Source organism: Saccopteryx bilineata, chromosome X, assembly GCF_036850765.1.
Source record: "Saccopteryx bilineata isolate mSacBil1 chromosome X, mSacBil1_pri_phased_curated, whole genome shotgun sequence".
Taxonomy (NCBI): domain Eukaryota; kingdom Metazoa; phylum Chordata; class Mammalia; order Chiroptera; family Emballonuridae; genus Saccopteryx; species Saccopteryx bilineata.
In genome coordinates, this window is record NC_089502.1 from 34,958,892 (window position 1) to 34,971,616 (window position 12,725).

The 12,725-nt window shown below is 36.0% G+C and overlaps 1 protein-coding gene across 8 annotated transcripts in view; it reads left to right on the top strand.

Moving 5' to 3' along the window:
• IL13RA2 (interleukin 13 receptor subunit alpha 2) overlaps positions 1-12,725 on the top strand; it is a 73,903-nt gene that overhangs the window by 40,258 nt on the left and 20,920 nt on the right. For 6 of the 8 annotated variants that reach the window (XM_066249093.1, XM_066249095.1, XM_066249097.1 and 3 more), the window contains 2 exons: positions 7,836-7,962; positions 10,575-10,726. In XM_066249093.1, the coding sequence (XP_066105190.1) occupies positions 7,869-7,962; positions 10,575-10,726 (246 nt within the window). In that variant the 5' untranslated portion in view covers positions 7,836-7,868. Of the gene's footprint in view, positions 1-5,828; positions 5,848-7,833; positions 7,963-10,574; positions 10,727-12,725 lie in introns of those variants that run through there. The other 2 variants (XM_066249100.1, XM_066249098.1) reach the window with 2 other exon arrangements.

Genomic DNA, 12,725 nt, shown 5'->3' on the forward strand with positions numbered 1-12,725 from the left:
AGTATGCAATATTGTCAGGGATACAAATATAACCATGTTATACTTGACTAGATGTTAACATAATATTTGTTTAAAAGAAATTCTACCTGTATTTTATTTGTCTACAGTGATTTTCATCATTAAATATATGCTTAACTTCTTTTTGTATTTGTGGAGGAAATGACTTAACACTTTACTAATGGTGAGCATGATTAATCTGTTTGATTCAAAGTCTTTTTCTGTTTGAAGATACACAAAGACATCTTCATCATTCCTAATAAACTACCGTACTGCACAATATAATACTTGCTAGTCATAATCTTAACTAGATTTGACTCATCACTAGTTCATAGGCTGGTTGTACTATTATTGAGTCACATATTGATCTCAGAATGTTGTCAGGCCTTAAGATCTGGCAGATCCTGAGATTCTGGTTATGATGCTGAGTAATGGACATACTCTAAAAGCTCTGCGTAGATGTTTACACATGTTGGATGATATCCTTGAAATAAGATTCAGGAAGCCAGTGCTATTGAGTCACATCCTGAAACTGTGGATGGATACACAGCAGATTAACTGAAGACACAAAATGATATTCCAGGGATAATAATATGAGAGGAAATTGAGCTTCACTAAAGTAAAATCAGTTGAAAGATAATATTATATGTTAAAATAAGCATAGTTTTTAGCCCTGGCTGGTTGGCTCAGTGGTAGAGTGTCAGCCCAGTGTGGATGTCTCAGGTTCAATTCCTGGTTAGGGCACACAGGAAAAGTGACCCCTTGCTTCTCCATCTATCTACCTTCCCCTTCTCTCTCTCTCTCTTTCCTTCCAATAGCCAAGGCTCAATTGGTTTGAGCAAGGTGGACCCAAGCACTGAGGATGGCTCTGTGTCCTTGCCTCTCAGGTACTAAAATAGCTCAGTTGCTGAATAACAGAGCAATGGCTTCAAATGGGCAGAGCATCCCCTGGTAGGGGGGCTTTCCAGGTGGATCCTGGTCAGGGTGCATGCAGAAGTCTGTCTCTCTACCTCCCTGTCTCTCACTAAATAAGTAAATAAATATGGTAAATAAATAAATAAATAAATATGGTAAATGAATAAAGTGAGCATAGTTTTTAGAATAAGATATACATATCTTTTCTTGCTTAAGTTTTATGACCTTGAGTAATTTCCTTAACTTTTTTCATCTACAAATGACTCATTTGCAATGTTGGGGTAATAATTATGGTAGCTATCAATATTGTTGAGAATTAAATGAGCTATCTATATCAAGCATCTGGCAAAGAGCTTAATAAACTATAGTCCTTATTATCATTATTTTCTAAATTTTATAGCAAATTTGGTGCTGGATCTCTGATCTCCTGGTCAGCGCCTCCTTATGTAAGGCTATATACATTTATCTTTTGACTCACAGATGACATTTAAGCTTTTGTAATCACACTACTTCATTTTTCCTTTTCTCAAGCCCTACTTCTTTTCTATTTTGTCATTTTCTTTTTCTCTAAACCCTATTCTAATTGTTTGGGTTGATATTATTCGGTATTTCAAATAATGTGAATGGACAGTGCCAAATTTTTTTTGTGTGTATGACAGAGACAGAGAGAGTCACAGAGAGAGGGACAGATAAGAACAAAGAGGAAGGGAGAGAGATGAAAAGCAGCAATTCTTTGTTGTGGCTCCTTAGTTGTTCATTGATTACTTTCTCATATGTGCCTTGACTGGGGGGCTACAACAGAGAGAGCTAGTGACCCCTTGCTCAAGCCAGGAACCTTAGGCTAAAACCAGTGACCTTGGGCTTCAAGCCAGTGACTTGCGCTCTCAAGCCAGTGATCACTGGGTCATTTCTATGATCCCATGCTGAAACTAGGGACCGTGAACTCAAGCTGGGTGAGCCCACACTCAAGCTGGCATCCTCAAGGTTTTAAACCTGGGTCCTCTGTGTCCCAGTCCAATGCCCAATCCACTGTGCTCTATGCTGGGTCAGGCAGTGTCAAATTTTATAACACTAATTTTTTACACCCCCCCCCCCAATTAAACTAAAACAAGTATAAAAAAGTATATGTCCATACTTCTTTTAGGTGTTTTTTAAATTTTTTATTTTATTTTTTATATTTTTCTGAAGTGAGAAGCAGGGAGACAGAGACAGACTCCCACATGAACCCAACCGGGATCCACCTGGCATGCCCATTAGGGGGCAATACTCTGCCCATCTGGGGCATTGCTCCGTTGCAAGCAGAGTCATTCTAGCACCTGAAGTGTAGGCCATGGAGCCATCTTCAGCGACTGGGATAACTTTGCTCTAATGGAGTCTGGCTGTGGGAGGGAAATAGAAAGATAGAGAGAAAAGAGAGGGGGAAGAATGGAGAAACAGATGGGAGCTTTTCCTGTGTGCCCTGGCCAAGAATTGAACGCAGGACATCCACACACCAGGCTGATGCTCTACCACTGAGCCAACCAACCAGGGCTTAGATGTTTGTTTGTTTGTTTAGAAGCCACTTTAGTGACATTGAAAAAGTCTGTTTATCATTTTCTATTAATTATTTGTCTCTGCAACTTGGTCACTGCTTTTATGAACGAAACAAAAATCTGGTCATTTCAAATACTTTAGGGAATCTTTTTATCTTTTTTTTTTCTTGTCAAGGTAGGGAAGGAACTTTTATTCAAAACCATATTATATGGTGACTAGATTGTTAACCCTACATTTCTCTGTCTCTTTCTTCTTTTAACTTTCAGTGTGGATTATACCAGCTGTGGGATCTTGTACAAGTTGCATCACTCTTCTAACCTTCAGTTTTATTAATTGTAAATATGCAATACTAATGTTATACACCTGAGGATATCAATAACTTCTCTGTAAACTATAAAAAGCTAAACAAATATAAGAAATTATTGTTATTAAGACAAAGATCAGTAAATATAGATAATGGATCAACAAGGGTGATAGAAATTGGAGTTTAACATTAAGTGCCGAGTTATCAACTGTCAGGGCAATTTCCTGCACTAGTAGAAGAAAATGTGTACTTTGGAGCAAGGTATTTTTAACTTTTTGCTTAGTGACAAGGTGCTCAGAAGCAAACCCCTTTCAAACATGTAGAGCAATTTAGTATTCTCATAGCACTTTCATATACATTATCTCATTTAATATTCACCACAAATCTGCCAGGCTGTCATTACTTCCATGCTATAGATGGAAATTTGAGTTATAATTTGCCTCTAAGCACATTAGTGGGTAAGGCAGAGCCGAAATCCAGATTGATACTTATACCATTATGCCTTTAGGTGTATGTCTGTTAGTAGTTTATCCAAAGATAAAGTAATTGTGCCAGCTTTTATAGCAGCTTGCAGTGATTCTAAATTTTCTTTAAATGGCTTTGAACCCCACCTATAACCTCACCTATGTTGTGACTTGTGGAATCTGTATCCTGGCTGCTGGTTATTTCTGGATCACTTACCTATCTAACGTTTTTCAGTGTGCTTGATTATTAGATAGGAGGGGAAATATTAGCTATTCTAATTAATGTCTTCAAAGGGAAAGAAGAAAAGAAGAAGGCCTGTGATAATTGCATATGATAATCTATTTCTTGAGAAACCAAATTATTAGTAAGTACGTGGATATTCTCTAATAATGCAAAGGTTATCTCAGCCAACTCTTAGAACAGGAGATTATATAACATAGTTTTGTAAAGGTGGGGAAGTGAGGCTGGAAACAGGAAATAACTTTTCATTCCAAAGGAGCATCTTGGTGGAAAACTATTTAAACAATAGTATTGCATAAAACAGAGCCGGTAAAAACTGGAAGCTGACTTTCACACTGATCTTAGACATTGAAAATGCCTAGTGAAGTGGTTATCTTCAAGGTCTCTGGCATGAGACCATCTGGATTCAAATCTAAGCTTCACCATTTATGGTATGTGTGATTTGCAGAAGAGTGTTTAACTTCCCTGTTTTGGCCTCTGGTCTTTAAAATGAGAATAAAAGGAATACATATGTCCAAGGCTGATTATATTACATTATATAATATATATATATAAAGTGCTTAGCAAAGGTCAATGCCTGGGATGCTGTGAATGCTGAGTAAGTAGTGGGAGACATTATTATTTTTATTACAGAAATGACTATTGTTACTTGCACCATATATACTGCTCACAAAAATTAAGGGGTATTTCAAAATGAATATGAAGCCATTAAAAAAAGTATTTGATTTTTTTTATTAAACAAGAACATCAGAAAAGCAAACAACAAATCAAAGAAAGTTGTTCAATTATGCAAAACCAACTTTTATTTAATTGGTGAAAATGCACTATACAAAAGGCTGAAAGTACTGGAGTATCTGCACATTCCCTGATCCTCTAATTTTTGAGAGCAGTGTATATTAGGCATGTAACTGAAATAGTATCTGGTATAATATAGGTGGTCAGTGAAAGTTTATTGAATTATTACTCTGCCAAAAATGTCATAATAATGAAACTGTGGTAGAGTTGATGGGTTGGATGATGACAGTAAGTTGAGAAAGGCTTGAGGTGAGGCTTCTGGTAAGATAGGTACAGGACAGACTCCTTATAACAAGAAAATTTATTTGCTAGTCCATGGAAAAAGTTCAAGAGAGTGTTTTCCAGTTCTAGATCTGCTTTCAGTAAATTGTGTGAGCTTGAACTATTCACCTTTTCTTCTGGGTATGTCCTCATTTTTAAAAATAAGGAGTTAAGATCAGACAGGTGGTTATTAACTGTGGTTTAGGGGTGGAGAGTTTATCAGAAACTATTACTAAATAAAAAATAAAAGCACAAATCTTGCATATCTGCACTCCCATTCCCCATCTTCCCTTTGTCTTTAGATCCTCTTCCTTACAACACCCACCTTATAACAACTCCATAATTCCTGATAACTGTATAAAGAATATAAAGCACCTCATTGCGCTAGTTACAAATCTGTAACCCAGAAGCCAAAGAAATAGCTTTGTGTTCATTTGGATAAGAAAATCGAAGTGGTGCCTTAGGCGTAATTCAGGAACTACTTTCATGGGTTTACCGATAAGTGAGTCAGGAAACCAGCTATCCTATTTCCTACCTTTGCTTAAATGTATTGGGTTGATCCAGGAAATGCTTTCCAATAACTTGAGTAAAATTTCAGTAGTCTTATCAACAGAATAGAAGCAAGAGATCTTTAGCTCTTTCCTTAGCATTTTTGCTATACACAACACAGGACTATGAAATATTTAAGGACAGATAGGGGAAAGAGAACTTGAACACTATCTGAGAGCATTTTAAGGAAAGGCTGATTGTCTTAGTTTTTATAGGTCATATGAAAAGATTTCTCTTTGTCAGACCCATTGCCTTGGATTCAGAAGTAACCAGTGTGTTTATCTCAATCTATGAGAGCAACTCGGGAAGAACTGTGATTTCCTGTTGACCAACACCACCTATTACTTACAGATGCTGAGGGCAACAATAGGGGAGGAATTAAGAAGAGATATTTAATGGACCTCAGTAAGAGAAATGGCATCCTTTTATGATTTTATGGACATAAATGAAATAGCATGGTGTTGATTCAGCTTGCCAAGCTAATTGAAGGAAGACAAATACTGGTGTCCTAGAAGAAAAACTTTCATAATCTTGAGTCAAATGTGCAGGATCCAATATAGTGGAGTGGAAGTGCATAGGACTGGGATCTGTATCTCTGTCCTACTCCTAAATCTGTAACTAAATTGCTCTGTAATCTTGGGCAAGTCTGAGTTTTATTTTTAAATATATAAAGAAGGATTGGACAAGCATGTCTCCAATATACCAGCTATTTCTAACAGTTTGATTCCAAGATTCTAATTATGTAATAATTGAAGCCTACCAACATTAGAACATTACAGATTAACCAGGTAGGATAAAGAGGATGGGGTAGGGAGGGAGGGTCTCTTATACTTAATTTACTTGGGAGAAAAGAAAGGTTGTTTCTGAATGTTGGGGTAACTGACTTTTAATCCTTAACTTCTTGTGAAATGGTTGGGTCCAGGAACATTACAGTGACTATTGATTTTTCTTTGAAAAGAGAGTTTTTTTTACTTATTTATTTTATTTTATTTTTTACTTGAATTTATTTGAGTGACAATTCGTTAATAAAATTATATAGATTTCATTGTGCAATTCTAAAAAACATCTTATGTATATTGTATTTTGTATTCACCACCCCAAGTCAATCATCCTCCTTTTAGCCTCTTGTGTCTCCCTTTACCCCCTTTCCCTCTGGTAATCACCAAACTATTGTCTGTGTCTATAAGGTTTTTGTTTTTACATAATCCCTTTACCTTTCTTACCTAGCAACCCATCCTCTCTCCACTATGACAGTTGTCAATCTATTTTCTGTATCTATGAGTCTGTTTCTATTTTGTTGGATAGTTTATTTTGTTCATTAGACTCCACATATAAGTAAAATTATATGGTACTTGTCTTTCTCTGAATGCCTTATTTCACTTAACATAATACCGTCCAGGTCCACCCATGCTGTCACAAAAGGTAAGTTTTCCTTTTTTGTGTCTGAGTAGTATTCCATTGTGTTTACGCACCAAAACTTTTTTATCTACTCATCTACTGATGGACACTCGGGGTACTTACAAATCTTAGCTATTGTAAATAGCACTTCAGTGAACATAGGGGTGCATATATTCTTTCAAATTACTGTTATGGGTTTCTTCAGATGTATTTCCAGAAGTGCAATTGCTAAGTCATAGGGAGTTCTATTTTTAATTTTTTGAGGTAACTCCATTCTGCTTTCCACAGTAGCTGCGCCACAATTTGCATTCCCACCAACAGTGCAGGAGGGTTTCTTTTTCTCCACATCCTTGTCAATGCCTATTGTCTGTTGACTTATTGATGGTAGCCATTCTGACACATGTGAGGTGATAACTCATTGTGAAGGTACTGTTTTTTGATTGAGTAGGTCTGAGGAGAAAGTAATCCTTTAAGTTTTGATTGTGAAACCAATATTTTTCAAGCATAAAGATGATCAAATTGTAGTCTGTGACAGTGAAGTGCTATTTTAAGAAAGGGCTAAGAAGTTCAGATTTGCCCCTTGGAAAGGTCTATCTTGCTCTCTGTGGCATGGAGAATGGTTTGCAGGAAGGAAAGACTAGATAAGGAAATCTTTGGTGAAATCCTCAATTTAGAAAGTGGTAGTGATAATTATGAGATTTGATGGGTAAGGGAGAAGTTGAGTAGTACTCTCAAGTTGCTGGTTTGGGCAACCCAGCAGATGAAGATGCCATTTACTAATACAGGAATCATATGAAGTTGTGAAACAGGTATGAGAGTAGAAGATAATGGCATAATAATTATGAGGAAATGGAACAATTTCTGAGTTTTCTAAGGCTTTGATGTAGGTTCTGAACATTCTTAGTAGTCAAATAACTTTCAAATATTTTTTATTTCAGAAAAGAGTATATGTATCAATGTTTTTTATTGTTGCTAGGGAAGAGGATTGTTATGGAGACGGATGATGTCATAATTCCCCCCTGTGAACTAGTAAGAACACTGTCAGTCTTCAGGTTGAAAGCTAAAGTCATGTCTTCCTAGCCACAGCTGTGATTTATAGTATAGAAAGTGTAAGGATGGGGATTGGGGTGGCTGAAGGGATACAGGTTTTTGTTTGTTTTGCTTTGCTTTTATAAGAAGAATGAAGCTAGAATCCACCAATCCAATTATATTGGTTCCAAACTTGATTTTTTTCTTTGTTCATGGTTCAGAGAGGCAAAATTTTTCTAAGTCTTGGTATAAAGCATGCAGAGAGTTTCCAAACATATTTTCAGCCACATTTAATCATTTGGTTATTTGAAGTAAGGCAAAATTAAACTGCTGGTTTTTTTTTTCTTAGACTGGAAATTTCAAGGTATTAAATTTTCAAGAAATGGCTTTCATTCATTTGGATATCAGATGCCTATATGCCATTCTTATTTGCACAGCATTTGGCTCTATTTTGTCTTCACACGCTGAGATAAAAGGTAAACCACAGTGGAGTATTTGTAAAATGAGGGATATTAACTGTCTTTTCAACCGGACCTAAGAAAATGCATAACAAGTAGGATGAATTCTTATGGGAAGTATTCAATACTTCATGGAATTCACGCACAAAAAAAATTTGTTCTTACTAGTCAGCCTTATGTACAAAATAACTGATGATAACAAGCATTCTGTGGGATAAAAGCCAAACCAAATAACACTTTCTAAATGTTGTGTATAGTGTTACCTAATGAATAGGCTAATTATGTGAAACCTCACTGCTTGGTACCCAACTAACTAAAAAATTCCTTAATCACTATCATTAACTTTTAAGACCATTAGGTACGTGTGTGTGTGTGTGTGTGTGTGTGTGTGTGTGTGTGTGTGTACAGATACAGTGGTGGGATTCAGCTAGTTCACACCAGTTTGGCAGAACCAATACCAAATTTTGTGCTGAGTTCAGTGAACCAGTTGTTAAAATGGCACTTGTAATTAGGGTTCTCTCTAATGTGGGTGCCTGGGCAGCCACCCAATGTGGAAATCACAAATGTACATTCCTTACTCTTTTGTAACATTCATCTGTGTAAGAGCGTATTCTAAGTGCCTGTAGTAATGTTCATTCTGTCCATAGGTGAAAAAAAATTGCAAGTGAGGACACCAATCAAGAAACAATATGAAATGTTTTAAATAAAAATTTTATTGTTTTTTGTTAGGTATTATTTAATATTTTTTCATTAATATTTTAAAACTTTCTAATAACAATCTAGTTTTATATACCTCTTTTATTGTTTTTATTTAAGTATTAAATGCATGAAATAATAAACTTCCTTTCGGTATACAGTGTACTTTGAGATACAAATTTAATTCACTCTGTAACCGAGCTCGTAAGTCAATCAACACGTATATCAAACTGCTGATACTGAACCCATGCACCAATGCACCAACTAGCTGCAGCTTCCTGAATCATGACTCGTATCTCGGAATTTCACTCGGATCTCAAACAAAATATGGACCGAGTTGCAGCTCGTATCTTAAAAAAAAAATTTGTATGTTGGTCCGTTCATATCTCAAGGTACCACTGTATATTTTTTTATACTTAACACAGTTATTAGGGCAGAAACCGGTTTTTAAATTATTTGAATCCCACCACTGTATATATCATCTATATCTCTATCTATCTATATATCTATCATCTATCTATATCTGTATCTATATAGAGAAAATTAAAGTAAAAATTAAAAATAATTACAAAATTATTAAATTATGTGTAATATACTCTTCTTATTATTGAAGATAATTAGAACAATGTATTTGACAAAGATTTCTAAACATAAAAGTTGAGAAAACAAGACTCTCATTTCTCCCATTATAGAGATCTTTATTAGCACATGAGGCCCCCCATTAAATGATCATTTGTACCACATTTGCTTTCTGTGGATTCTTTCCCCTTCACCTCAGTTAAGTAGTATAAAGTATTAAAATAAACAACAGGGCAGAAATGAGAAGATACTATCAGCAGAGAGGCAATGTGAAGATCTTGGTGTAGTATTACTAGTTTTGTGATAGGAAAGTTTATAAAATGTTTGTTTTTGCTGCTTTTTAAATTACCAGATGGGGGAGCCATTGCTCCCCACTGCCTCTTCTCCCAAAATAAAAGGGAACATATCCTGATGTCATTCTATTTAGCTGCCTGCCACTTCTTGAATCCTTCCAAAGAGTGATCTTGGTTTGCCATATTCTAGGGAGAGCTCTGAACTGTAGTTTCCTGGATTTAATTAACCAGACTAGACCAACAAGATCTGCCTGTTTTCCTAATTCCTAAAGCCCTTAGTCATACTAGTTATATTTTTTATCTTTTTTGTGTGTGTGCCATTATTTTATATGGATATGATAAGCACTGAGTTAATATTATTTGAATATTTCTATTAGACAGATTTGTTTAATAAATTGTTGCAATCTTAGACTAAGTTATGATCTGTATGACCATAGAGATAACTCCATGTTTAAATTTTTGTTTCTGTGAAAATTTAGTACCTATCCAAGCAAAGTCACATTGTGCATATGTGACTTCTTAAAGAGATGATAACTTTATAGAAGTAATCCATACTACTAACTATGTACTTTATTGAGATATAATTTACATAGCATAAAACTCAGTCTTTTAAATTGTATTGTTCAGATGTTTTTAGAATATTCACTAAGTTGTGTAACAGTCACCAATATCAAATTCTAGAATATTTACATCACTCCTAAGAGAAACCCCATACCCTTTCATCAGTCATGATTCCTTCTCTCCTCCCTCTAGCCCGTGGCAACCACTAATCTGTTTCTGTCTCAAAGGTTTTGCCTATTCTGGGTATTTTATATAAATAGAATCATACATTATGTGGTCTTTTGTACTAGCTTATTTAACTTTATGTTTTCAAGGTTCTTCATGTTGTAGCATGTATCAGTACTTTATTCCTTCTTATGGATGAATAATATTCCATGTATATATGTACCACAATTGATTTATCCATTCATCAGTGGATGGGCATATATCAGTAACATAGATCTATCAATCTCTGTCATTAGATGCAGGAAAAAAAATAAAAATATTTTGATTTTATCCCAGTTAATCCTCCTCAGGATTTTGAGATCGTGGATCCTGGATATTTAGGTTATCTCTATTTGCAATGGCAGCCTCCACTGCTTCCGGAAAATTGTAAGGAATGCACAGTAGAATATGAATTAAAATACCAAAACATTGATAGTGAAAACTGGAAGGTAAGAAAAGCATGCATTTGTGATATCAGTGTGATTATTAGAAGTTTTCTTGTGATTCCTGATAAGAATATTTGACCTTAGCCAAAAGGCCAAGAAGTGATTCTTGTGATTCCTAATGTTAGTGTCCACTCTGATTCCTGTATCTCAATAGCTATTTTAAGATATAACAAACCACCATAGCTTCTGTTCTCTCTTGTCCTTCCTGCCACATCTGTTTTACCCCATTCAGTATTAAGACTACCATTGGAAGTACAGAAAGAGAAATATTTGGTCTAATGAAATATTAACTTGATGAGTACTTCTGTATTTTATCATATTTTATAGTTACTTATATACCTGTATATATATATGAGTTTCATATATGCTACTAGACTGTGGGCTTTTTCTCTGTGGGAATCAAGCCTTATTTATCTTTGTACTCAACCTTACAATGTTGTAAAGTACCATACTCCCAAATGTTGTAAAGTACTGTACCTCACTTCCATGGTTTTATGTAGAGACACCAAGTCCAGATGAATTTTGAAGGGTTTTATTAAAAGGAGGAGATTTATTAATATGCTGGCTACATATGATTGATACGGGGCATAGCAGACTCAAATTGTGCAGCTCCAAATATATCTCAGAAGCTGGTTATATACAGGACAGGACAGAAAACCTGACTTTTCTTTCTATTTATTTATTTTTTTACAGAGACAGAGAGAGTCAGAGAGAGGGATAGATAGGGACAGACAGACAGGAATGGAGAGCAATGAGATGCATCAATCATCAGTTTCTTGTTGCGACACCTTAGTTGTTCATTGATTGCTTTCTCATATATGCCTTGACCGTGGGCCTTCAGCAGATCGAGTGACCCCTTGCTCAGTGACCTTAGGTCCAAGCTGGTGAGCTTTTTTTTTGCTCAACCCAGATGAGCTCATGCTCAAGCTGGCAAGCCCGGGGTCTTGAACCTGGGTCTTCCACATCCCAGTCTGACGTTCTATTCACTGCGCCACCGCCTGGTCAGGCCTGACTTTTCTTTTTAAAGTGGCGTTGCCAATACTAAGTTTTACAGTTCTCTGGCACCTTATCACATTCCCCACTGATTTTATATCCTAAGTAAAATCCTTGACTTAATTTAATGAGGTGCATGAGGCAATCCTTAATTTTTATAATTTTTTAAAATTATTCAGAAATAATTTGCTTTTATAACAATTTACTTTCTTCCTTTCTCTTTCCAAAAGTATTGCTGTACCCTATACCTTTAGTGACAACCAAGCTGGCTTTTCTTTTACCCTAGTTTTCCTTTTTTCTAAAAGTCTAATTAAAAAGAGTCCTTAGTGAGTTTCTTTGTGTATTAGCCATGCATAGACCAACCAGCTTCTGGTTTGTGGTTGGAGCAGGGCATGCTGTCCTTCTTAGGGTTAACTTACAAGGGTTGGTGGAGTCAGTCTCTGCTGTCCATGAAGGTGTCTCTGTTGGCGCTTCAGGCTTCAACCAGCTATGGTGGACCCAGGTGGGCATGACTTCTATCTTGGTAACAGTGGGAGTGGTTAGGATCCCGGTGTGTGAACCCGTCCACATTGGAGTCATTCCTTGGGTGATGTATTTCTTTACTCAGACTGAGTCTTCAGGCTGAAAAGGATGTACTGGATCTCCTGGCAGTGCTGGAAATGCCTCTTGGACAGTCTTTTGAATGGCCTGCTGAGTAATTTTCAGACTCTGCAAGTACTTAGGAGGGAGTTGTTACTTTTCCTTTATTATTTGATTCATTTTTTTCTACCTGCCCTGAATTTTTGTGGCTTGTAGACACAATGTAACTTCAAATTAGTTTCTAATTAATATTGGGTTCTCTTCCTACTAGCTATGAGATGTTGGACACAAATGCAGGTCTAACATTGAAATGGGCAAGCTAAATCTAGAAAGAATTCCATACAGCAACTTTCTAACAACTGTCATTGTGGCCCCACTTCCAGTAGGAAAAGCTTCTATTCATTTGTGAATTATTTTATTAAAGTCTATT